At 40.8% G+C, this 26670-nt stretch overlaps 5 protein-coding genes across 8 annotated transcripts in view; 2 read left to right on the top strand and 3 right to left on the bottom strand.

Annotated features, from left to right (window-relative positions):
• LOC134811548 (uncharacterized) overlaps window positions 1-286 on the bottom strand; it is a 31135-nt gene extending 30849 nt beyond the window's left edge. For 2 of the 3 annotated variants that reach the window (XM_063818488.1, XM_063818487.1), the window contains exon 1: window positions 142-286. Coding sequence is in view for 1 of the 3 variants with exons in the window: in XM_063818487.1 (XP_063674557.1) it covers window positions 142-193 (52 nt within the window). In the remaining 2 variants the exon portion in view is untranslated. The remainder of the gene's footprint in view (window positions 1-141) is intronic. The other variant, XM_063818489.1, reaches the window with a different exon arrangement.
• On the top strand, window positions 149-1821 carry LOC134811553 (calbindin-32-like). The gene is made up of 4 exons (XM_063818495.1): window positions 149-237; window positions 506-727; window positions 954-1183; window positions 1537-1821. Exons 1-4 carry the CDS (start codon window positions 227-229, stop codon window positions 1743-1745), a joined length of 672 nt encoding a protein of 223 aa, XP_063674565.1. The 5' UTR covers window positions 149-226; the 3' UTR covers window positions 1746-1821.
• On the bottom strand, window positions 1709-22307 carry LOC134811550 (cyclin-dependent kinase 7-like). The gene is made up of 7 exons (XM_063818492.1): window positions 22019-22307; window positions 21701-21769; window positions 21347-21457; window positions 21033-21151; window positions 12996-13095; window positions 12570-12806; window positions 1709-2368 (listed from the first exon to the last, which is right to left on the bottom strand). Exons 1-7 carry the CDS (start codon window positions 22244-22246, stop codon window positions 2186-2188), a joined length of 1047 nt encoding a protein of 348 aa, XP_063674562.1. The 5' UTR covers window positions 22247-22307; the 3' UTR covers window positions 1709-2185.
• LOC134811547 (E3 ubiquitin-protein ligase BRE1A-like) overlaps window positions 14617-26670 on the top strand; it is an 84198-nt gene continuing 72144 nt past the window's right edge. Inside the window, exon 1 of one of the 2 annotated variants that reach the window (XM_063818484.1) lies at window positions 14617-14656. The gene's annotated coding sequence lies outside the window, so the exon portion shown is untranslated. The remainder of the gene's footprint in view (window positions 14657-26670) is intronic. The other variant, XM_063818483.1, reaches the window with a different exon arrangement.
• On the bottom strand, window positions 22481-25079 carry LOC134811088 (guanine nucleotide-binding protein-like 3-like protein). The gene is made up of 7 exons (XM_063817808.1): window positions 24916-25079; window positions 24665-24753; window positions 24410-24533; window positions 24012-24260; window positions 23735-23896; window positions 23276-23614; window positions 22481-22984 (listed from the first exon to the last, which is right to left on the bottom strand). The coding sequence occupies exons 1-7, from the start codon at window positions 25069-25071 to the stop codon at window positions 22607-22609; spliced, it is 1497 nt and encodes a 498-aa protein (XP_063673878.1). The 5' UTR covers window positions 25072-25079; the 3' UTR covers window positions 22481-22606.

Below are 26670 nucleotides of genomic sequence, written 5' to 3'. Positions count from 1 at the left end.
GTGGTTAGGTTTAGATATTAGCGGTAGTGATTCAGTCCGGTAGTGATTCAGTCCTAAAATATACCTCAATCCCTACCAATAGTGATTGGTAGTGATTCAGTCCGTTAGGGATTCAGTCATGTAGTGATTCGGTCCGTTCACCAAGATTAGTGGGGCTCTGACCAACACACTGGATCACTACGTCTCGGTGCATCGCGTGACCGTGCTGCTGCCTCTCCCAGGGGATATGTTCGCCAGGTTACATCATCTCCAGTTCAGCACTTTATCAACTTCCAAGCGCCATCCTAGCAGATATTTGGGATAGTTTTAATTACATACTTTGAAGCTACAAATATGCGCTGAAAAGTTCATCTAAAAATAGACTAGTCGCAGGAACAATGCCAATTGACCCGAATATACCTGCATGTAGTTTAAAGGTGCAGAACTTTAAGTTTAGACGTCTAAAGTAATTTCCAACAAATCGCCCCCTGATTCTCTAATAATCCCCAATATAATAAAATATCAGACACTACGAGATGTCGAGTTCTCGCCAAACGCCCAGCGTCCTGTTCATGAAGATGTGGAGAGAGTACGATAGTGACGGTAATGGGTTCCTGGACAGAGAGGAGACCAGTAGTTTAGTGAGGAGGATCCTGGCTAAACAGCAACATAAAATGGAGGACGGATACGGGCTGGAGAGTGTAGGGTTCAAGATAAAGGAAGAGGAGTTGCAGAGTTTTATTGACACGTTAGTAGTGAACTTTACTTACACGTTTTGTTCTTTGTATTTCAAAGACACTGAACCTAACTGTAATCATTGGATAGAAACATTGTCAATGAATCGCATTTACAATGATGAGTAACCAAAATATCTGATCGTCACTTTATTGCGACAAAGGAAAACGCTCGCTTTTTGTTTTACTTTGTCGCAACAACGTGATAATCACACTTATTGAACACCCATCACCTAACAGGTTATTTGAACGTGGAGATGTGAACGGAGATGGTCGTCTCCAGTTGAGAGAGCTTGCAGAACTCCTAAATATTGAAAAGAACTTTCTAGATATCTGCCCAAAATCGCTACAACAGAAGAACCTTGGAGAGATATTCAAGCACTACGATCATGATGAAAGTGGAGTTGTAGAAGGGCCGGAGTTCCTGGCTTTTGTCCGGGATGTTCTCAGAATAGACCAGCAACCACTTAGTAAGTTAAAATTAGCTTTCCGGGATGTTTTCAGAATAGACCAGCAACCACTTAGTAAGTTAAAATTAGTTGTTCCCTCGTCCAAAATATTTCACAGTCTAGTGCCTATGAATGATATCACTTGAGGATGCCCGAGGGAAAGGGTTTCTAAAACGTGACGTGTTAGTTTTAAAAGGAAAAGGCGCGGCGGCCGGTAGGGAGGTTGAAACTTGAAAGTCTGTGGTAATTAGGATAATTTAACTAATTCAAAATTCCCACTATTTACATGATCTCTAAAATATCTCAAGCAATATGAACAGTTGAACCGGTGATGTGAAAATTAAGAGCAATTAATCTCATGCCATTATCATCAGGCAGGATGTCACGAAAGGAATCAGACGTAAACGTAGAGGAATTAGAACTGGCGGGGAGTATGATAATGGGGCTGGTTGATGAGAATAATGACGGAAAACTGGACAGAAAGGAACTTGGAGTCGTTATGGAGAAGAAGAAGCATAAACTCATAAAAAATCAGACTCAATTCATGAAAATGCAAGAGAGCCACGATCGGGGAGAACTGTGAAAAAAACAGAGAATTCTATTTAAGATGGATGTAACGGGACGCACGTAGATTCAGATTTTGATGCATGTAAAAAACTATAGGTCAAACAAATTGTCTGCCTTCGGAGCGATGAGACATGAATATAGAATACAAGTTTAAAGTTTTTAACAATAACATTTAGTATCAAATACATTAGAATCATCAACCTTGGTCGGGAGAACTTTCGTAAATAATAGTCAGTGGATTTCATGAAAAAGTTAAAATTACTGTGTAAGAAATCAGGAGTTAACTTTAAGAAATTCAAATAAAAATAGACATAAACAATTACAATTTTGATCATATCTGCCGCTACTATGAGAAAATTCGACCCATATTTACCAGTTTACTGTTGCATTAATCGCATTAACAGGACAAATTAGCGTTATATAAAGGTCGCTAAATTATTAATGAACAACTCGTCTCTAGAACAACAGTTTCTTAGACAGCGAGGGATCAAGAGGTGCCATTCTGCCGAAAGGCCGTTTGGTTCCAGCAGTCATCAGCATCTCTGAAGGGCTTGGATCCTGATCCCAGTCTCGTAGAACTGGTAGATTCTCGGGATGGGTTGGTTTAGGGTCGGAGTAGAAATACTTGGACTGCAGGGCCTGTTGAGGGTGTACATTGTAATAGATGATTGTACACTATATGTATTATGTAGATTGTGGACGTGTATTATGTTAGTGTAATATGGTAAGCTAGTTGCAGCAGTATTTATATATATATTAGGCTTTTTAGATCTTTGAGAATATTCTAGTATAAGTGTTGAATAACCGTTAGGATTAGTATAAGATTAGATTAGATTAGTGGAATAGATTATGGATGGTTTTGCGGAGGAAGGCACGTGTTAGTCAGGTTAGCTAGTTAAGTTAGGTTATTGGACAGACTGGGCCGCGCGGTGTCACGTGGTTCGCCATGTGATGTCACGTGACCCAGAGCTGGTAGGTTTTGCTTGCCCCGTTAGCGGCAGTTCTTCGGTAAGCATTTAACGGTAAGGTTGTAAAAGTTACCGCTTCCGAGGACAGTGTAGCGTGGCCTTCGAGTCGCTAGTCTTGGTTTATTGATCTAATAGTAATTTATTACCTTTCGAGACTTATTGTTCGAACCCCCTGTTTCCTTTGTTCCTACCTAACTTAGGACTCGATCAAGTCATTCGATCTTTTAAAGTTATACGGCACTCAGTAGCCTGTAAGAGTTAGAGTGAATTTGCAGAGCTTGAGAGCTAGAGATTTGCAGGTATTCGTGTACGAGACTTCGATATCGTACTCGTATATTTCTTCAAGTACCGCGTACGATACTTCAAGATCGTACCCGTGTATTTCTTAAGTACCGTGTACGACACTTCTCTATCGTACCCTAGTACATTTTAATTACCCGTGTACGCCACTTCGCTACCGTACCTTTGTGAGCAGGCAAAGTAGACCATTGGTACGCCCGGGAGGACTGTTCTGGTGCAACCTTATTTTACACTATCTGGAGAACCTAGGAAAGTGGTACTATGTCTGGACTCACAAACATGGAGCAGGAGATGAGAAAACTAGTAGAGGAGGAAAAACGGGTTGTGGATCAGATTGTGGAGGTGAAATTGGAAATGAAGTCTTGGGACACAAGTGAGAAAGAGGCGGAGATAAAAGAGAGCAAAGTGGAGTTGTTTGATTTGAGCGAGAAGAGAGAGGAGTGTTTGAGCAGAGTGAGAGAGTTGGAGAGAGATATGAACAGGTGGAGAGAAGAAGCAGAGCTTGAGCGAGAGAGATTGATGAGGGAACAAGATGTAAAGATGGAGAGAACGAGCAACTTGTTGCAAGAAAGAGCGAGAACAACTGATAGTGGTGATTTGCAACCCGGAAATACAGAGAGAGATAAGGGAGAGTACACGATGAAATGTAAGGCGCCGAGGTACAGGAAAAATGATGATTTCTGTACATTTCTGCAGAGATTCGAGCAGTGGGTCCTGTTATGCGGAGTAAAGGACAATCTCGACTTGAGGCTTGCAAATCAGATAGAAGACGATGCAAAGTTCAAGAAAGTGAAGAACATCCGGCTATCCAGTGATGAGAGAGGTGACGTGAAGATGCTGATTGGTGCGGTGAAAAGAGAGCTATATCCCGCTACTGATGCAAGAATAATGAGGACAACGTTCCATAAGATGAAGCAGGAAGTGTTGGAGAGCGTGGAGCAGTTCGCAGAGAGAATACGGGATACTGCTGAGAAGATCTACCCGAGAGCTGTGGAGAGAGAGAGTGCAGGTATCACTGTGTTGATACAGGGCGTGAAAGACTCTGCTATTAAAAGACGGCTCCTTCAGATGAACACGGAGACAGAGGATTTTGATAGCGTGATCCGGTTAGCTGTACAGGAGGAGCACATATCCAAGGCAGTAGAGGGAGATATGGACAGTGATCCGATGACTACACTGGAATTCTCGACACCTACTTATGGTGTTGGCAGGCAAGGTGAGAAAGAAGAGGATGAGAATGACTGTCAGATGTGTGGGAAGAAGGGTCACAAGGCTGACTCGTGTTGGAGCAATATTGTGTGTCAGCTGTGTGGAGGTAAAGGGCATGTTGCCAGTGTTTGTAGGAGTAGAGTGAGTCCGGTTGAGCGGAGTAGCAGAGGTGCGAGTAGAGGTGCGAGTAGAGGGGCGAGTGGAGGTGCGAGTAGAGGAGAGAGTCGCAGGCCATTGATTTGTTATAATTGTCAGGGTGAGGGACACATTCAGAGATTCTGTAACGTCAACAGAGGGCAATCTGGAGAACGAGGAGGGCAGTACAGACCCACAGTGAATGAACAGCATGGAATGCAGAGAGACCATTTAAACGGGCGTGCGACTGGACAAAATTCATTTCCCATCAGTCGCAATTAAAATCATATGGGAAGCAGAAGGAGGTGAATGCGGTGAACTGGAAACACATCTTGGTGGCTGGGAGTTGCAGAGGAGTGGCAGCCTACCTTTTTGTTGACAGCGGGTCGGCTGTGAGTATTGTGTCCACGGGTTTTGTGAGAGGACTGAGACTAGAGAGCGGGATCCGACCGTGTGACATGACCTTGAAGTCATTTTCTCAAGACACGATACAAATCAGAGGAGAGTTAGAGATGGAAGTGGTGGTTGCTGGAAATAAGTTTGTGCACACTTTCGTGGTAACTGATCTGTTAGACACAGAGTTCCTGATTGGAGATGACTTCTTGAGATCGAATAGAGTGACGCTGGATTATAACAAGTGCAGATTGGTGCTGCATAACGGAGATGAGGTGCCGTTCACGGAAAAGCCGGAGAATGTAAAGCAGCAGATAAAAGTGAGATGTAGCAGAGTCACAGTCATTCCTCCAAACACGGTGCAATACATCAGTGGAAAGCTGCAGGCGAAAGGAGTGAACTTCAAGGGTTTGATTGAGCCACAGTACAAGCAAGGAATTGGAGAGACAGGAATTCTGTTCGCTCATGCAGTTGTGCACTCTGAGAAGAGACTGATCCCGATGAAGTGTATTAACGCAACTGATGAACCGATAACAATTCACAAGAACAAGATCATTGCACTGTTGAAGCCTGTAGGCGATCAAGACTTCATACACGGCGTGCAAAGGAGCAGGGGTCACGATGTCGGAGTGAGAGGGACTGCAATTGATGACCAAGCTCAGGAGACCAGGAGTGAGCCAGGACAGATAGGTGGGGAGAAATGGATTCAGAGTGAGTTATTTGAGAGGCTCGGGCTGGACGAGATAGAGGTGGCAATGTCTAACACTGAGAAGACCAGACTGAAGGAGATAATCTGGAGATTCAGGGACTGCTTCTCGCATGATGAATTTGATATCGGGTGCTGCAATATGTATGAAGCAAAGATCAAGATGAAGGAGGGAGAGTCGCCCAGCTGGACATATCCTATACCTACCCCGTACAAACTTCAGCCAGAGATGGACCGCCAAATTGAACAGATGGTGAGAGCGGGAATAGCAGAGCCCCTGAAAGGACCCAGTGACTTCAACCATCCTATATTTCTGGTCAAAAAGAATACAGATCCTGAATCATGGAGGTTGGTAGCAGACCTGAGGGGTACCAACAAAGTCTGCATGGATGAGAAATACCCGTTACCCAACTTGAATCACGTGTTAGACACGATAGGATCAGATTCTATTTATTCAAGTTTCGATCTCTCTAAGAGCTTCTGGCAGATACCATACTCTGAAGATTCGAAGAAGGTTACAGCGTTCATGCACAGGGGAAGGTCATACTGTTGGGCTCGTATGATCATGGGTCACAAGAACTCCAGTAGCGTGTTCTCGAAGGTGATGTGGAAACTTCTGGCAACAGTTCCGATAGAACAGTTGATATTCTTCATCGACGATCTGTTCCTGAGTTCAAAGACTGTGAGCGAACATCTCGACAGATTGGAGATCCTGCTGATGAGACTGGTTCAAGCGAATCTGACGTTGACCCCCAAGAAATGTATGCTACTGAGGGAGAAAGTTACATTCGTGGGTGTGTCAATCAGCGAGGACGGAGTACAGATCACAGAGGACAGGGTTAAGGATCTACTTGCCTTACCTGTTCCCACCACTGTGAAGAGGGTTCAAGAAGTGTTAGGTGCCTTGAACTACGTGAGGAAGTGGATACCCAGATACAGCGTAATCGCGAAGCCTCTTCACAAGCTCACTACGAAGGAAGCAAAGTTTGAGTGGACAAGTGAGTGCCAGGAGGCGTTTGAGGAGCTAAAGAGAGCGGTGGCGGAGAGTACGATGTTGGCTATACCTGATACAGAGGACCCATTCCAGTCATATCACCTGACAGTGGACGCTAGCAAACATGGATACGGAGCTACCTTGAGCCAGGAGATAGTACGAGATGGAAAGAGAGAGAGGAGAATAGTAGCATTCTATAGTAAAGCTGTACCACCCTACAAGAGAGAAAGGAGCCAGACACAGCTAGAATTTGATGCCATGGTGATAGCCATTGATCACTGGAAGATGTATCTCAGAAACACCAAGTTCAAAGTTATAACGGACTGTAAGAGTCTCCTATCAGCGAGCGACACCCTGTTCTCAAAATCAGATCCTGCTTTAATCAGGAAGTGCCAGGAACTCTCCAACTACTCCTTTGATATCGTGCACATTGAAGGAAAAGAGAACACGCTGTGTGACTTTTTGAGCAGATTTCCATTCAGAAGGAAATTCGTGGAAGCATCATGCCAGACAGAAGTCAGTGGAGCGGAGAGATCGAGGGGAGAGGAGTTTACCAGGTCTCTGGGTGTCGATACCATCCCGAGTCACAACGCTTCTGACGTTAGTGAATCCTCTAGTAATGTTACACGTGATCACAACGCTTCTGACGTTAGTGAATCCTCCAGTAATGTTACACGTGATCACAACGCTTCTGACGTTAGTGAATCCTCTAGTAATGTTACACGTGATCACAACGCTTCTGACGTTAGTGAATCCTCTAGTAATGTTACACGTGATCACAACGCTTCTGACGTTAGTGAATCCTCTAGTAATGTTACACGTGATCACAACGCTTCTGACGTTAGTGAATCCTCTAGTAATGTTACACGTGATCACAACGCTTCTGACGTTAGTGAATCCTCTAGTAATGTTACACGTAATCACAACGCTTCTGACGTTAGTGAATCCTCTAGTAATGTTACACGTGATCACAACGCTTCTGACGTTAGTGAATCCTCTAGTAATGTTACACGTGATCACAACGCTTCTGACGTTAGTGAATCCTCTGAGAAGAGTCCTGGTGTGGTGAGTGACGCTGATAACGTCATGTGCGGTATGGGAGAGAACAGCAGAGTGTGTAGTAGTGGGAGCGAGATAGTAATCAGTGAGGGGGTACATGGCTGGAGGAATGAGATATGGAGAGAGCAGAGTAAAGATGAGATGATAATTGATGAGCATGATGAAAACAAGGTGTCTAAGAGGGATCAAACGGAGAAAAGTGATCTACAACTCCTATTCGAGGACAACCATGATGGACATGTGAGGATGGTAAAGCTCGAGGAGAAGGATGTTCCTGTATGTATTTGCAGCATCAATGTGATGCCACGACTTCAGAAGAAGCAGGGTAATTGTAAACAGGTTACCTTTGCAGTACCAGATACAGAAACAGACAAACAATGCTTACCAGACTTGGAGAGGATCAAGACGGAGCAGGACTTGGATCCAATATTGAGAATTGTGAAACAGTGGGTTAAAGACGGCGCCCGGGGAACAATCCAGGTGAACCGTGTGCCAGACAAATTGATCACCTATTGGACCCAATTTAGCTTGATGAAAGTGGATGAAAGCGGACTCTTGAAGAGAAAGTGGGTTTCAAGAAAAGAGAAAGATTCGAGAGAGTTAATCGTGATACCAGACAGCTATGAAGAGGAGATCATGAGACTGTTTCACGACAACATCACCAACTGTCATCCGGGAATCAGCACCTGTGTGGAGAAATGCAGGGAGTACTTCTACTGGCCGAAGATGGAGCAGGACTTCAAAATGTACATCAAAGCGTGCATAAGATGCGGAGAGATGAAGCAGCCAAAAGCTTATCTGAAAGCACCGCTCAAACATTTATTCTTCCATCATTTCAATGACGCTATTGTGATTGATCACATAGTACCGACAGTAAATCAGAGAACACCCCGAGGATATCGATACATCCTTACTATCTCTGATGCCTGGTCTAACTATCTGGTAGCCGTTCCAGTCAAGAGTCAGACTGCTAAGGAGAATATAGCAGCAATAATGAAGAACTGGGTATTAAAGTTCGGAATGTGTCGGGAATTAATTGTGGATAATCACCCCGGATTCAGAGCTGAATTCTTCAAGGAAGTTTGGGAGTCTTTCGAGTGCAAGAAAACTCACGGAACATCGTATAAAGCGTCTAGCACGGCCCGTGCTGAGAGCAACAACAAGAGAACAAATCGAGCATTGCGAGCATGCATTCCTAGGGGAAAGGAGCACTGTTGGGATATGTACCTGGACAAGAGTACATTTGCCTTGAACTGTTTGAAGAACCGGAGAACTGGGTATTCTGCTCACAAGATGATATTTGGCAGAGAGGTCAACTTGCCGTTGAATCTGATGTTAGATGATAGAGAACAGCATCAGCCAGATACGAGGAACGCCGCTGCCAGGGAGGCGTACGAGCTTCACAGAGAAATGAAGAGAATCATCAGGAGAGTGAGAGAGAGTGCGAATGTAGATTTCATGTATGCACAGAGGCAACATGATCGAAACCTGCATGGTCCTTACTTTAAGGAGAACGACTTTTGTTTCGTGTTAGTGCAATGTCCTAAACACAAGTTTGCTCCACGATTTAGGGGTCCGTGCAAGGTGAAGAAGGTAATAAATGATCACTTGTATGTGGTGGAGTACGGACCTGGGCTAGAGAAGGTCACGAACATTTGTAAAATGAAGCACTACGAGATGAACAGATTCTCGAAGAAAAGAGTAGTGATTCGTGAAGACAGCAGATATACTGCGGAGCCAGTGAGAAAAGACCCAGTGAGAAGGGACAGTGAGGATAGTGATAGCAGTAGTGATGAGGAGTGGATGCCTGAGCATGTGGAGAGAGGCAGTTCTGTGGTTCGAGAGAGTACCTTGTCTAGTCAAAATATTGATATTCCTGACGTACCTCTATCACCGGAATATACACTTCCTTTCAGAACGGAAAATCAGGAAATTTCAATCCAACATGACCCTCAGACACCAGCTAGGGTTAACACTCCGGTTCATAATTCATCACCGATCCAGGAGACGGGATCAAGTTTTGGATCTTTCTACACACCCGGGTGGAGCAGAGGGGTTGAGGAACCTACATCCGAGATAGAGGATAGTTTAAGTCCTGTCGAGCTGGGGGAGAGCAACAATACACTAGCTTACTCACCTGATGAACAGAGTACGCCTGTAGCCAGTGGAGGACGTTCTCTAAGAAATAGAGCTCAGTTAAAGAGGCCGGATTACTATAGACCGGTGTCAAGAATTAATGTGGTATTGAAGAGGGTAAAGAGAAAACTTGGGTTTTAGAGAATTGCTGGTCACGGGATGCCAGTTAACTACCTGTTGCTCGGGCAGATACGACGATTGTTGTCATGTTTTGCAGACTACCTGGAACCTGTGGAAGGTAGTCATCGTTGCATTTCTTATCTCCCGCCGTGCTTAGGGTATGCCTGGTGTCCTTGATATCAGTTGATATTTTTAGTGATGTCTGTGTTTTTTTTAGGAGGGCTTGCTACCCTGGAGAGTGGAGAGTTTGCGAGAGGTGGAGTTAGTTGTTGAACCGTGGAGTAGAGTAGAGTGTAGAGTGTGAGTCACCTTTAAATCCGGTAGAGCATCGCTCCTGATGCCTAGATTCGCCTTTAGTTGACTTTTGATATTCATGTGCCGATAAGGTCTTAATCTAGATGATTGACTTCATATCTATGTATATGACAGTTTGAGGTGACTAGCAGGTTCGTACCTAAGCGTACTGAGCATTTTAGTTAAGTATGTTAGTACCTAAAGCGTACTGAGCATTTTAGATAGGTATGTTAGTACCTAAAGCGTACTGAGCATTTTAGTTAAGTTAGTTTGTACCTGAGCGTACAGAATTTCTTAGTTAGAGTATGTTCGTACCTAAGCGTACTGAGCATTTTAGTTAAGTTAGTTTGTACCTACGCGTACAGAATTTCTTAGTTAGAGTATGTTCGTACCTAAGCGTACTGAGCATTTTAGTTAAGTTAGTTTGTACCTAGGCGTACAGAATTTCTTAGTTAGAGTATGTTCGTACCTAAGCGTACTGAGCATTTTAGTTAAGTTAGTTTGTACCTACGCGTACAGAATTTCTTAGTTAGAGTATGTTCGTACCTAAGCGTACTGAGCATTTTAGTTAAGTTAGTTTGTACCTGAGCGTACAGAATTTCTTAGTTACAGTAGGTTCGTACCTAAAGCGTACTGAACATGATGAGGAGTAGAGGGTTCGTGACTGGGTGTGCCGAGTAGAGGAGTATTTTTCAGGCATCGATCACCAAGTGGAGAATGCAGGAGACGATACAGATACTACATCTACATTCTACATCAGTCAAATTAACATCAGAGACAGGAGCAGAGACAGCAGGAGGGACAATTTGGAAAGGACAGTTAGGACAATTTAGGAGAGACTAGAGGGTAGCAAGTGTGTATATATATTTGAAATTTTATGTTTGTATGACGTGATGTCGTGATAGTTATCACGGGATAATTTTAATATTTGTTGTTACGAGCATTTATTATATGTGCGTAATTGTTTATTTTGTAGTTGAAAGTTTTTTACACGTGCAGTGTATTACGTGAAATTTTTTGATTGTGTATGGAGTTGGACACGTGAGGTTAGCACGTGGGGTTTTAGGGTCAGTGTTAGTCACGTGAGGGTTTATACGTGCATTTTCTTTAGATTTTTTAGTGGTGTAGGTTTTAGTATTTTAGGATTTTAATAGGTAGGGGGGGATTTAGTCGAATTTGTCAATACCTCCTGGAGATATTGACTAAATCGATTAAATTTTCCCGGGGGATATAGTGTAATATGGTAAGCTAGTTGCAGCAGTATTTATATATATATTAGGCTTTTTAGATCTTTGAGAATATTCTAGTATAAGTGTTGAATAACCGTTAGGATTAGTATAAGATTAGATTAGATTAGTGGAATAGATTATGGATGGTTTTGCGGAGGAAGGCACGTGTTAGTCAGGTTAGCTAGTTAAGTTAGGTTATTGGACAGACTGGGCCGCGCGGTGTCACGTGGTTCGCCATGTGATGTCACGTGACCCAGAGCTGGTAGGTTTTGCTTGCCCCGTTAGCGGCAGTTCTTCGGTAAGCATTTAACGGTAAGGTTGTAAAAGTTACCGCTTCCGAGGACAGTGTAGCGTGGCCTTCGAGTCGCTAGTCTTGGTTTATTGATCTAATAGTAATTTATTACCTTTCGAGACTTATTGTTCGAACCCCCTGTTTCCTTTGTTCCTACCTAACTTAGGACTCGATCAAGTCATTCGATCTTTTAAAGTTATACGGCACTCAGTAGCCTGTAAGAGTTAGAGTGAATTTGCAGAGCTTGAGAGCTAGAGATTTGCAGGTATTCGTGTACGAGACTTCGATATCGTACTCGTATATTTCTTCAAGTACCGCGTACGATACTTCAAGATCGTACCCGTGTATTTCTTAAGTACCGTGTACGACACTTCTCTATCGTACCCTAGTACATTTTAATTACCCGTGTACGCCACTTCGCTACCGTACCTTTGTGAGCAGGCAAAGTAGACCATTGGTACGCCCGGGAGGACTGTTCTGGTGCCATCTTATTTTACACTAATGTGGACATGATAGACATAATTATTTGAACATTTAAAAACCCTTCCTGAATATGTCAATACAGTGAGGTGGTACTGGTAACGTCATGATTATATAGGGGGGGGGGGGGGGGGGGGCCAAGTGGATATTTGTAGATATTTGTAGATTAATGTAGAATGGATAATCCACGAAAAAAGTGGATGACATTCTACAAATTTATACATTTATCTCCAAAAATTCAGTAGAATTTCTGGGCACATATTTGAGATTACATTTTTTGTAGATAAATGTAGATATTTGTAGATTATTGTCAATGGATAATTCACGAAAATTCTACAAATTCTACAAATTTATACATTTATCTCCAAAAATTCAGTAGAATTTCTGGGCACATATTTGAGATATACATTTTTTGTAGATAAATGTAGATATTTGTAGATTATTGTAATGGATAATTCACAACATATTACGAATATAAATCTTCCAGCCACGTCAAGCCACTTCAAGCCACTTCAAGCCACAAACCTGAGTACAATTAACACGTTTAGCGGGATCAAATCTGAGCATCTCGTGCAACATGTTGATGGTATGATCGTCAGCAGCGATAAAGATATCTGATAATGGTATACCAGGGCAGGGTTTAAATGCCACATAGTCAGGGAGTGAAGTAAGTCCGGGCCAGTCTTCCTCCGTTGGTGTGCCCAGCGTCTCGAATATTCTCTGTAGTTGGTTTAGATCGCTCTCCCCCGGCAGAAATGGATTCTGAAAGTAATTAGATGAGTTAAATACTAAAATGAGTTGGTATTTTAAAAGATGATCCATTTTAATTCAAATAAGTACCGGGTGGAATTTTGTAGTTGCCTCTACTACTAATACTGTGAATAAGTTGACTCGTGTCAAAGTAAAGGGTATCTTAAAATTAAATAAGATCCGTAGTAAGATGCCATGTACCTTTTGAAGGAGCTCCGCCGCAACGCAGCCCACCGCCCAGATATCCACACCTGTACCATATGACTGAGCTCCAAACAACAGCTCCGGTGCCCGGTACCACCTGATAAAATATGGGATAAAACATTAGATCGTCTTTCAGGTTAATTTAACCACTCTCCGACTGTCCATGTTAGTAAAAAGAATGTTTGAAAATCATCGCAACATGTCAAACTTATAGAGAAAGTTTATAATTTAGAAACGCCCGTTACAAAGTGGACACAGCTTAGCGCCTACCTTTCAGCCATTAGTAGAGCCTTTTGTAATAGTTCTTTTCGAGATCAAATGGTTTCCAAGAAATCCACTTATTTACCCTTATTTATCAAGTACAACCGTCAGAGAATGTATTAATAGACTATTATTATTTGCTCGGTTAAAAGCATTAGCACAGCTTGCCCGGTAAAGGCGGCTACCAGCTCTCCCAATTTTGAATTAACACCTTAGATTGATCTGAGACCACTATCTATTTCGCACAATATTCCTTATGTTCTTGAAGATTGATATTCAGCTCATTCAACGAAATTATTTTTCACGAACTGGACATGTTGATGAAGAACAACACCCTCTCCGACCTCTATCTGAACACGGAATACTACACTCCCGTAAAGTACACTTCAATAGCATTTGGTCTAGTTCTTATCTTGCTCGGAGTGACAGGCAACACTCTCATTCTAATGGGCAGCATCAAGTACAACGCATTCCGATTGGACAAGGTAACTGGGACCCTTATTCAACACTTGGCTGTGTCCGATCTGGCCAGTACCATCGTGCTAATGATACCAGCAACCATAGCAACTATGGTGGATTATTGGCCCTTCGGATACACCTTCTGCAAGGTCCATTTCTACTTGATATTGATTTGTGGACATAGCAGTGTTTGCCATATCTGTGCCCTGACAACCTGTAAGTTTGTAAGCTTACAAAAACCATTTCGTGCCCAGCTCTGGGAGCGGAAGAGAGGTCATCTTCTCGCAGCAGTTGTTTGGGCTTGGTCCGTGATCCCTGCGGCAATCCTCATCATCGTCAACCCCGACAGCATATACTACGATAACGTTCGAATAGCCTGCATGTACGATTTCTCGGATCCTGTTTGGAAATACCTCCTGCCAGCTATTTCATTTTTAGTGGCGATGGTCCCGAATATAATAGTCCTAGTGTCCACAATCGGGTTGATAACTTCAGCTCATCAGATTGCCAAACGAGGTCGAGAGACAATAAGATGGCAGGGAGTCCTGGCAGTTTTACTGGTAGCACTGGTTTACAGTCTGACCTACAGTCCTCACATTGTGATGAACTTTCTGGGCAACAAGTACCTGCACGCTGACCAGGCAAACACAAAAACCAAGATCAGTATCATTATCTGTGGCCGGTTGATACTTATCAACTACGTTTCAAACGTCTTCATCTACACCGCATCAGTCAACAGCTTTCGACAGTTTCTTTTTGAAAAAATACGGCCTTGCAGATTCACTCTCATCAACATTCAGGCAGCTCCACTAACAGCGGAAACAAGGGTTTAACGGACTATAACCGTCATTTTAGTTTTAGTAATTCGATAATTAATTTAATAAGTAATTTAATTTAATTTAATACTTTCAACACCACTATATAACAAATAATTTTAGGTCCCAATGTCAAAGCGATAGAAGAGACTATGACGTGACCGTTTGTATCCTAAGCAACGCATCTATTTCCTGGGCTACAGTATTGACTTCGCCATTTTCTCCTCCCTCACCGCCATCTTCTCCTCCCTCTTTCCTTCACTATGGATCTGAATTCTGTTACCAATGTTTTAAACTCGTTTTCATTAAAAGAGCTGAAAGCTCTTAAGGCCAGTGTTGAGAATGTCATGAAACTTAAGAGGGATTCTGTGAAATGCGAGGACTTCTTGGAGTTGCATTCAGATTTTGTTCAAAACAAGAGTGTTCAACATGGCACGTTGATGTCTGAACTTGAAACACTTATGGCCAAGCAAACTGCTGTGAAAACTGCCACAAAGTGGCTCACTTCCACTGGAGAAGAATATGTATGGTCTTCCTCAAATGGACACACCACGACTAAGGAGCCAATCGATATTTTAAATTATCCTGGGATATCAGAGCTTATGCATGATATCAACTCCAAGTTTGGCTGCAAGCTAAACTCATGCCTAGCAAGCATGTACAAGTCTGGTTCTTGTGCAACTAGGTACCACAACGACGACGAGGTGTCTCTTGACCAGTCGCAAGGTATTTATGTAGTTTCATTTGGAGCTGAGAGGACCCTCGACATAATTCCAGAAAATGGGGATAAGCGATGTAACAGTAAATGCCATATCACCCCAAAGGACTGTAGTTTGTATATTATGAAACCGGGGTGTCAGGAATATTGTCTTCACAAGGTTCGTGCAGAGAGATCAGCTAAGGAGACTCGGTATAGCTTATCTTTTCGCTGCCAGATACCGAAGACAGATACAAATGTAGTCAGGGAGCAGAATGTCTTCACTACAATTCCTATGCCGCCCACCACCACCTCAACACCAACCCTCTACTACCGAAATGCTCCAAGAAAACCGAAGAGCAGGAAAACCACTGTCCTGTTTGGTACGTCAATGACAAAATTCGTACGGACAAATAAGTTGGGATTCCGGGGAAGGAAAGTAATCAATGTGTCCCAAAGTGGTGCAAAAATTAGAGACATCACTGAAAATATTCAGCATTTTCATAAAACTCATGCAGCTGCAGAAGCTGACGATATTGAAAAGATTATATTGAGTGTTGGTACAAATGACATAAAACATTCTAAGTATGGGGTTCAGTTCCTTAGGAAGTATCTTAATGACTTAATTGACACCACTAAGCAGTTATTTCCCGCTGCAATTATAATTATCCAATGTTGTCTTCCTATTAAGTGTTTATATTCCTACATAGCAAAGAATGTTCTAGATTTTAATATTCTACTTAAAGACTTATGCCTAAATAATAATTGCGTGTTCTTAGACTGTTTCTCAGACTTTTTAACTCGAGACTTTAGATCCTGTAATGAACTTCTATACCATGATTGGCTTCATCTCAACATGAGAGGAGTAGGTTTACTGTCCACTTGGCTTAAGTTTGTTGTAAACGAACACAGTTTTGACAGGGTTGTAAATAATCTTCTGGGAATTTAAATCTTTGATCTTTTCTTTCATTTAATATTTTGATTAAGACGTTGCGCCTAAAATTAAAACTCAAACAAATCTCTGATTTAATCTTTTTCTCAATTTTATGCCTCCTATTTCAGGTACATTCGGTCACTGCCCATTTTCCCATATGTTAGACAATGAATCGTTTAGACTTAGAATAGGTCTTTTTGCATGCAAAAGGCCTCGTACACAGTCAAGAAATGCACATATACATATCAACACGTTTATACCTAACAAAATTTACACATTTAAGTCTCCATGCACCCCACACATCAACTACAATTATCATAATCATATGTTTCTCTTCTATTCTCTTATCATGACTTACTTTCTCCCAATTCTTCTCTCCACGACTAGGTCCATGAACACTGTACTCCCCCTAGATTCTAATATTCATTCCTCTCTACTCCTTGACAGCCCACGTTATCTTATACCATTTCTTGCTTGCTCCCACATCAAACTTTTCTTTGTAATTATCTCCTCATGGTTTATAAGAAATGTTCTTCTCCCTGGTAAGATGAATAGAGCCAAGTATTCCAGCCGCCTCAGGCGTCTAGTCTCTTTATTCATTCTTTGGGTTTTCTCTCTTAACTTTCTTTTGATAACTCTTGTTAATCCTTCTATGCTTAATCCAGGTCCCAACTCCCTATCTGTACTCTACCAAAATGTCCAAGGTCTTATTCCTTTCAGTAACCTAAGCTCCTCCCATCCCCTTCTTGATGGTAATAAGATTTCCGAACTTCAATCCTTTGCTAACATAGAGCAGCCTGACATAATTGCCCTAAATGAGACTTGGCTCAAAAAATCTATTTCTAGCAACGAAATCTTTCCTTCTTCTCAATATGAAATCTTCCGCAATGACCGCACGAGAAAGACTCATCCTCAAGATCCTAATAACCCTAAAAAGTTTAGGGAAAATGGAGGTGGTGTTCTTTTGGCTGTTCGGTCTGATCTCGATGCCACTACAACCCGACTACCAGTTAGCCTAGGTGCAGAAATGCTTGCCGTTAAAATTGCTTTTCCTAACAAAGAGAGTATTGTAATCTGTACTTGTTATAGAGTAGGAACTCTTGGGTTACCTAATCATGATGTCATAGTTAGTTATATTCGCAAGCTAGTTTCCAAAAAGAATCCCCCTAAAATCTATGTTATTGGTGATTTTAATCTCCCCCATACAGACTGGCTATCTTCATCCAGTACCGTACCTATTGAGCAATCCTTCATAGATTCTTTCAGTGATCTTTCTCTCTCCCAGTTGATCACATCACCCACCCATAAAAGTGGTAATACATTAGACATTCTTCTCAGTAATTATGATAACACAATCGATAACTTGAATGTCTGTGATCCTCATTCCGTGTGCAAATCTGATCATTTTCCTGTCACTTTTTCAATTAAAAGCTCCTTTTCCCGCAAGAAAACTCCTAAACGTAAAATCTATAATTATAAGAAAGCAAACTGGGACATGATTAATCGTGAATTATGCTCGATTAATTGGCAAGTCCTAGAATGCCTAGATCCTGATTCGTCTTGGAAGTTAGTTAAAGACTGCATTATGAATTTAGTTGATATACATATTCCTAAAGTAACTATTAAATCAGAGTTTCAACCCCCGTGGTTCGATAGTGAACTTTTTTCTTCATGCCGTAAAAAAGATAGACTCAGAGCTAAATTTAAAATTTCTGGTTCTATTTCTGATGAGTTAAAGTTTGTTACTAGCCGTAAAGATTTTAAGAGGCTTTCATCAGCCAAAATAAGAGACAATCTTTTCAATAGTGATGATCCAGCGCTTATAACTAAGAAGTTTTGGTCACATGTTAAGTATAAATCTAACTCCTGCCGTATTCCTAATTGTGTTAGTTATTCTGGACAGCTTCGGTTCAAACCCAAAGCTCAAGCTGAACTTTTCAATTCTTTCTTTTATAACCAGTTTTCGGATCCTTCACTTTATGACACTGACATCTCCTATGTCAATGATGTTGATTTTGATATTGACTTCGATCATCGGGATGTTCGTAAGCTTCTTTCAAATATTAATTCAAATAAAGCCCAGGGACCAGATGGCATACACGGTAAAATTCTCAAAAATTGTTCCGTAGGTTTAGCTTACCCTCTAACATGCATTTTTCGTGGATCTTACAACAGCGGCTACATTCCACAAGAATGGAAACTTGCAAATGTTGTCCCAATATTTAAGAAAGGTAAGAAAAGTGAGGTTGAAAACTATAGACCAATATCCCTTACTTGTTTAGTCATGAAAGTTTTTGAGCGCATTGTTAAACGTAAACTGCTTTCTTTGACAAGTACCCTTCTTGATCCCAGGCAGCATGGTTTTCTAGAGCACAAGTCATGCACAACCAATATGGTTGACTTTTGTGATAGCCTGGCATTGTCTCTTAACGAAAACATTATCAATCATGTTGTGTATTTTGATTTTGCTAAGGCATTTGATTCTGTAAATCATGATATCCTTCTTCATAAGCTAAAGACCTTATATAACATTGATGGTACACTTCTCAAATTTCTTACCAATTACCTTCAAGGCCGTTACCAAAGAGTGGTTATTGGTAATGAGATGTCATCTACCCTCTCAGTTAATTCTGGTGTCCCCCAGGGCTCTATTCTTGGTCCCTTACTTTTTGTATTGTTTATCAATGATATTCCTCTTGGCCTTTCGGATAATACTGATATTGTTTTGTATGCCGATGATACAAAAATCTGGCGTAAAATACATTCATCTTCTGATAATACTAATTTACAAATGGATATAGACTATCTCTCTGACTGGGCACTAAGAAACAAAATGCGATTCCATCCAGCAAAATGTAAAGTGCTTATTGTTTCAGGAAAACCATCTTTATCTCCTCCATTCGCATATAATCTTGATGGCTCTCCTCTTGTGTATGTAGAGTTAGAAAAAGATCTTGGAGTCGATGTTACTCCTAAGCTAAGTTGGAATAGTCAGTGCGACAGAATTTATACTAAGGCCTGCCAACAACTTGGTATGGTCAGAAGAGATGGCCATATTGTCATTGATCAGAAACGTCGCCGGGCGCTTTACCTCTCCCTGGTTCGTAGCCAATTCGAAAATTGTTCCATAATCTGGCGCCCTTGTAAAAAATCACTTAGTGATAAATTAGAAAGTCTCCAAAAGAGAGCTATTAAATGGATTCTGTCTGAAGAGGGCCGCAGTTATCCACCTGAGCAATATGTCAAAAAGTGCAAGCTTGTCGACATTCTCCCTTTGTCTCAAAAGTTTGACTTGAATGATCTTATTTTTTTCCACAAAGTTCTTAACAATTTAATTCCTGTATCGCTGCCTCACTATCTCTCTTTATATCAGGGCACTTCTCGACTAAGACGTTGCCACCTCGACAGTCTGTCTATTGTGTCATCAATTTTACCTAAGTTAAGTCAGAATTCACACACCACATGTACCTCAAATAGCCCACTGGCAAAATCATTTTTCTACAGAACCCATATACTGTGGAATGGACTCCCTTTACAGGTAAGACAGATTGTGTCTACTAGTCTTTTCAAAGCTGAGGTCACTAAGCATCTATGGAAATGTTTATTGGATAGTGAAACAACAGTCTAGCCTAGTCTCTTTGCTCCCCATATTATTATTATTTTTGTTTTATTAATTTTTTATCTACCTTCCTATACTTTCAACATCATATCACACTTCACCCGCACACCTTCTCACACATTAATGACCATTTCAGACCTGTATCTAATGTATCTGGAATTTGACGTATTGAAATACCAATTTTGACTCTATATCCACAGTTATTCACCATGGATTTGTTTGTTATTAAATAGTTTTTCATAAATTTTTGGATTTAGATTAATTCGATGTAATGGGTCCAAGTTACTGCGGACATAGTTCACTATGTGTTTACCGTGTTTGGGTGCCCATCATATTTTACAGATGGGGGCGATATTTTGAACGATTCTATTTTATATTCATCTATTGCTGTACTCTGTAAAATTTGAAAAGTATTTAATAAAAAAAAAAAAAATATATTTTCAGTTTTATGATTTCAAGTCATAAATACGTTAATTAAATCGAACTGTATTATTCATAAGTCGTTCAACGGGCAAGATCGGTTTTTTTAACCTTATACGGTTACATTTATGAAAGGTGTGTGTATGTGAGATTTAAAAGAAATTATTTGAATGTTATAACTTTATAAATGATATTTTAAAACTCGTAAAAAAACTGAGTTACGACTCATACGAGACATGTTTCACGGACTCATATGAGACATTTTGACGGGAAAGAAAACATAAACCGGACCAGAAAATCTGCGAAAACGTCAAAATATCCTGAATTTTCATGGGAAACTGGGATATGGGCGATTTTGTTCATTTTTGGCGGTCTTATGGGTTTAGTTTCTACATTCCAATAGATATTGAGCTATAACTCACAGAGAATACGTAGTTTAGACTTAACTTTCATATAAAGTTAGTCTCCATAAAATTAATGGGCTGAAATCTATCAAATTTGGTGCGTGTGATGCCCAAATATGGGCATATGATGTTTGGCTCATAACTCAGCCATTTTATGTCCAATCCGGATAAAATGTGTATACAAGTTCAGAAGACTTCTAGCTATAAAATCTGTGTTTTGGGCAAATTAAGGTGATTTTGCATAATTGGGCCAAAAATGGACAAAATATGGGCACCGCTGGCACCGGTCGCCGGTTGGGATCCAGTTTTTGCAAAAAATTTAGGATGAAAAATATCAATATCTGATTTTAGGTATTTCAAAATCTATTCATACAAAAAGGTACACTTTAAATAAATACGGAAATAACAGTCGTACATAAAGTTACCTTGTTACAACAATGTGCGAGTAATTTTTACTGGGGGATCCAAACGTACGAGCCAAACCGAAATCGGTTATCTTCAGTATACCGTTGGAGTCGATCAGCATGTTGTTGGGCTTTATATCCTGAGATATTGACGTTAAGCAATAATTGTGACCGGAGTCTTGTCTTAAGAAGGGTTTGTCGTGATTCGACCGGAAACATGACGCTCAAGGTCATTACTCCACGTTTCAATCACAAACCTAAACTGTTGTTTTGTGTCCATACAAAAATGGAGTTTATGTTGGCTTTTATTTCACATTATTCCCTATTAGTATTACCCTGTGGAGAATCCACTTCTTGTGAAGGTACTCCAGTCCCCTTAGAGTCATCATAACGTAGCTCTTTATATCAGCTGGACTCAAAATGATTGTCGGCTCCTTGATTATTTTCTGAAAATTTGTTGAGTCCGATGAAACCAAAATATTTTCTAATACCAAATCTAAAGAAGTGTCACTTTGTGTTACTATTAATAAGTTAACAGTCTGTATTTCTATAAAATCCATAGTTTCTAAAACCAGCCTTATCCCACAATATAAAGTTGAGTAAATGTGATGTTATGTCACAATCCACAAGTTAGCCCGAGTGATAGAAATCTAAGCTCTCAAATCGAATCCATTCACTCTGCACATTACCTCGAGATCGGTCGTCATGTAAGGAATGACAAGCGAGATATTGCTCTTTGTACCGAACACGTCTAATAACTGAAAGTATTGTACTCTCAGAGATCCAATTTCACCAAATCAGAAACAACATGACAAACTTGACAGAAGAGGGAGCCAAACATGGTTAAATCGATTATAACTTCGTAGAAGAGTTAATGGTACGGTCACATGATCTAGTTGTTATAATTCATACATGTTCAACAAAATCAATGATTGCAATATTACAATTTAACTTTAGAAGTTATTTGTGATCAACTTAGCAATGACACAATAAAATCAATAACTTACCCCACAAATGTTAGGATGATCGACTTCTTGCAGTAGTTTTATCTCTCTGACTGCCGTCCTGTTAATCCCATCTTTGGCTTCAGCCCTGCAGCCCAGTTTTATCTTTTTAACAGCTACAATCATGTTATCATTGTGAGTGTCTTCAGCCTTGAACACTGTCGCGAACTGACCCTCTCCCAGGAAACCAATCTTGTGGTACCTCTTCGACTTACCATCCTTTATGGGCATTTGAAGACCGGGATACAGTAGCGGTCTCGGCTACTATTACATACTGCTAAGCGCTTAAATGAATGGAAGTTATATTGGAGAACAGTTTAGATCGATAACTTATAATAGGTAATTGCTACTGGGTTTTTGAGTAATATAGCAGTGACCTAACCGAGAGAGTCGAAAAGTGTCACAAGGTTTAGTTGAGGAACATTCACGACCAAATTACGAGTGCTAAAAGAAAACGGAGTCGCCTTCAACTGTTAAATGAATAAAAAGCCTTAAAATAATCTATACAGCAGCACGTCAGCAATAAGTTATCAGAATGAAATAAATACTTCAAATCCCATGAAACTGATCTAAATTACTTTTAACTAAAAGTTACTCATCAGAATCATCACTCATTTCATCAGGATCTTCACAGTCCATCATAGTATTCATAGCGTTATCAAACATATCGGAAAATTTATCCATCTTCTTTCTTTCCCTTTTTAATCCACGCTTTTTGTTCTTCATAACTTTAGAATTTTGAAGGTGCGGCATTTCGTAAGGCTTGTCCTCAATCAACTTATCCATAGCTTCCACCTTAGGTGGTTTGTCCGTTTTGAAGACCACAGATAGCTCCTGAGCTGGAGCAGCATCAGTGTTATCTCGCATCTCATCCTCAACTTTCGGCATTTCGAGGTCGTCAAGACTGAACTCCGCCGCCCACGTGGTTACAACTTCAGCTGATACGTGAGCGGGTATTGGTGCGTTCTCCTAGATATAAATTGGATTAAACTGAATATTGTATAAATGAGTTGAGATACGTTTGGCGAAGCTTGTACATATCTTTGTGGATATAACCGATAGCAGACTACTATACCGAGCCACCAACATACGAATATCAAGACATGAGGTATGCGATTGAGCGCGCGGGCGCGGCGGTACTGTGTAAATTCTTTATTATGAAGTTGAAAACCCATACAGTACAAATGTCATCGCGCGTTACAAAACCGGCACTTTTTTATCAAACTTTGCCTGAAAATTTGGTCATAAATTTTGACTTACCGGGGGTGGTTTGATGTAAAACTGTACAGAGCCGTTACTCCAATCTTTGAGTAGCAGTCTAGCGGCTGCAGTCGTATCCGGTACACCACCGGACACCAATTTACCAAATCTGAATGCCAGTAACGCGGTCAGTTCATGAGCGGTTGTAAAGGGTTCGATTTGGTAATGTTCTGCTAGCTGGGCTACTCCGCAATGCTCCATTATAATTTCTATAGGTTTAACAGGATCTTCTAAATTGTCTAGCTTTACTGCGTTCTGTATGGTTGCGAGTGGGCCAACATTTTCTGACAGAACCACTCCGGGACTGTCCAGTAGTTTGATGTTCTTATCTAACTCTACCTGGAAGTTATCTGGGCTAGTTGACAAAGAAACCAAGTTCAACTATAATATGTATTGCATTGAAATGAGTATTCAACAACGTCGATCTCCAAAAACATTGTATTTATGTGTATTCTTTACCTCCTGAATTGATCTAGTAATCCCAGGGATAGCGCCAACATTACACGATCTACTCCTTTTAAGAGAGTTAATCAGGGAACTTTTACCCACGTTAGGCAGCCCAATAACTCCCACACGAATACTCGTCCGAATTCCTTTATTTCGGGTGTAGTTCACTAATAACTGAAGAAGGAAAAAGTCATACAATTAAAAGATCAATCAGTCCACAAAAATCTTGTTTTGTAAGACTAGTCTATTTGAAGAGTTTACAGTTTTAGGAAATAGAATGACTGCAAACCTTGTTAAGCTCCCTAGCCCCTAAACATGCACTGGTAGCAAACATCTTGTGGTTTACTCCCATCACGTCCACATTTGACCGTTTAAGATTAGATTTCTGTGCCTGGGTGTTAGCTTTGAACAGGACGGTGGGGAACTGTTTGGACAAATGTTTGTGCCATGCTTTAGACACATCTTGGGGAACTAAGTCTATCTTGTTCAGAACGAGGATAAGTCTTTTGTTGTAGTCTGCTAACACAGCTGTCTCTGCCTGAAGTTTAAATTAGATTCCACAACAGAGCTTTTGTTAAAGTAGGGCAAACAGATTTTAAACAGATTTCATCGAAATTTTTGTTTTCAATTCAATAAAATATGTGAAATACGTGCATTTGTGATAATATGATAATCTATGAGACTCACATCTTTACACCGACATCCCTCAGGATCCCTAGCATCAAGAACCTCCAATACAACATCCGCCTGATCAACTACTTTTCTAAACTCCTTGTAAAACGACCGCTTTATCCCCTCCTTTATCTGCAATCTGAAGTTAATTTAGATTATTGAATTCTTAGGTGAGCTATTTCGTCATGGGATATAATGATTGATTTAATTTTCTGGATAAGGTTTCGAAAATAATACGGTGCCAAAATAAAATAAACACTATTTTCTGACCCTTCTTCTGAGGCGGCTGCACCATTAGTGTTCTCGAATGTTTTTTGTCGAGATGTTGCATTCTCCACCAAGTCAGACAGGGACCGTACCTGGCACAGTTTGTATAAGTTGTAAGGACGGTTTTATAAGGACGAACTGCAGATCAAAAGACTGGAATAATAAGGATGTACAGAAATAAAGCACCAGTAAGTCTAAAAATATAATTTGTTTCCAAAATAATAGGATTTATAGTAATATATTGAATAAGCGACCTGCTCGAAGCCGTTCTGCCGTTTGTGTCTCTGGTTAGCTTGCTTCTTTTCAAGTCTCTTGGTCAGAGTATCAGGGTGGAACTTCTTACACGATCCGATCTGTTTCACTGGGTCACGTGACTCTTTCTGGTGCTTTGTCCGGCCCTTCTTGCCCATGATCACTACTAATAGCGTGAGTTTTTTAAACAGACTTACCCTGCTACTCTAGTAGCAGGGCATAGTTGAGTGTGCACTTCGATGTACACGATTTCTGATAACACAGGGTTGTTTGTTAGGTCATTCTAAACCAGAATCGTTTAGGTGGACAATTTGTTTCGCTAGAGACAACCCTACAGGGCAAATTTTCTAAATTACCCTCAGTCGCGTATACTGGATTTTCGTATTTCGGCTCCTGAAGGTCATAGAGACTTCATTTTTGGCGTAAAATTACTGCAGTGGCCACATTTATATACAACTTATTAATCAATGTATGGTCTAAAATTGTTTGTTCCCGAGATATCTGCAAAAAACTAATTTAAGCTCAGGCGTAGGCACAAATTTCAATTTGTATCTCAGCTTCTGAAGGTCTTAGAGACTCAAACTTTAGCTTAAAATGACCGCAATACACATGTTTATATTGACACTATAAAGGTCATAAAGGTCCAAAATGCTTGCTTTTGGAAAAAATCCAGAAAAACTGATTTTCACTGGGGCGAGTGAAAAAAATCTACTCTAGAAGCTAATTGAAATCGAGTGTGCAGTTTGGTGTCTACAAATTTTCTAGAAACCAGGTCCTTTGTAAGGTCATTTTGGATCAGAATTGATAAGGTACGCAATTTCTATCAGTAGTTCCAACCCTAGGGGGGAAATTTCTAAATTACCCTCTGGCGCAAATATATGAATTTTGTATCTCGGCTTCAGAACGTTGTAAGGGCCTCTCTTTTAGCTCAAACTAACTGCAAAAGCCACATTTACATACAAGCAATAAAGCAACATAGGGTTTATAGTGCTTAGCTTTGGAGATATTCATTAAAAACTGTTTTAACTTTCGTGCATCCTAAAATAGTAACATCAAACATGTAATTAATTTTGGTATCCTGGGCTAAAAAAGTCTTACTGACACTTTACTTGCAGAACAGCAAAATGTTCAGCATGAACACATTCAGATAATATTTATGGAGCAACACAATTAAGTTTCAGAAGCTCCTTCCAGCTATCTTATCTTATCCCCGAATGTATACATCTAACCATCTCTCTGGCTACTTCAAACCACTTCAATCCCCAAATTTATACATCTGACCATCTCCCTGGTTGCTTCCATTTCGTTAAAGCCAAGGCTCGACCGGGACCGCTAGTTTGGCCGGGACTGGGACTGGGAAAAAGTGCCAGGACCGGGATTAAGACCGGGATTAGGGATCGGGATTAAGCCGGGATCCCGGTCTTACCACAAGTTGGGCTCTCTCCAGTACTGTTTGGCTATTATGGCTAATCAACTCCAATCCAACCTCATGTAGTAGAATCTACTTCTAGTTTCCTTCAATTCTGCTACCTCCACTCTAGCTCCTTCTAGCAATCTCTGAATGCTATTTCCTGCTTTATCTAGCTTCCACCAACACCCAATAATTGTTGTTTAAATTTTACCACTAGCCCCTGCAAATTCTAGCCCTATCCAGCAACCTCAGACGTACTCCTACTCTGTTCAGCTATTGCCAGCACTTGCAAATTTTAGCCCTATTAAGCAACCTCAGACTACTTTCTGCTCTATCCAGCTAACAC

The sequence above is a fragment of the Bolinopsis microptera genome, chromosome 2, assembly GCF_026151205.1.
Source record: "Bolinopsis microptera isolate Bmic1 chromosome 2, MBARI_Bmic_1.0, whole genome shotgun sequence".
In the NCBI taxonomy this organism is placed as follows: Eukaryota; Metazoa; Ctenophora; class Tentaculata; order Lobata; family Bolinopsidae; genus Bolinopsis; species Bolinopsis microptera.
The sequence above is the reverse complement of the archived record's forward strand: the minus strand, read 5'-3'. Positions and strand labels throughout refer to the sequence as shown.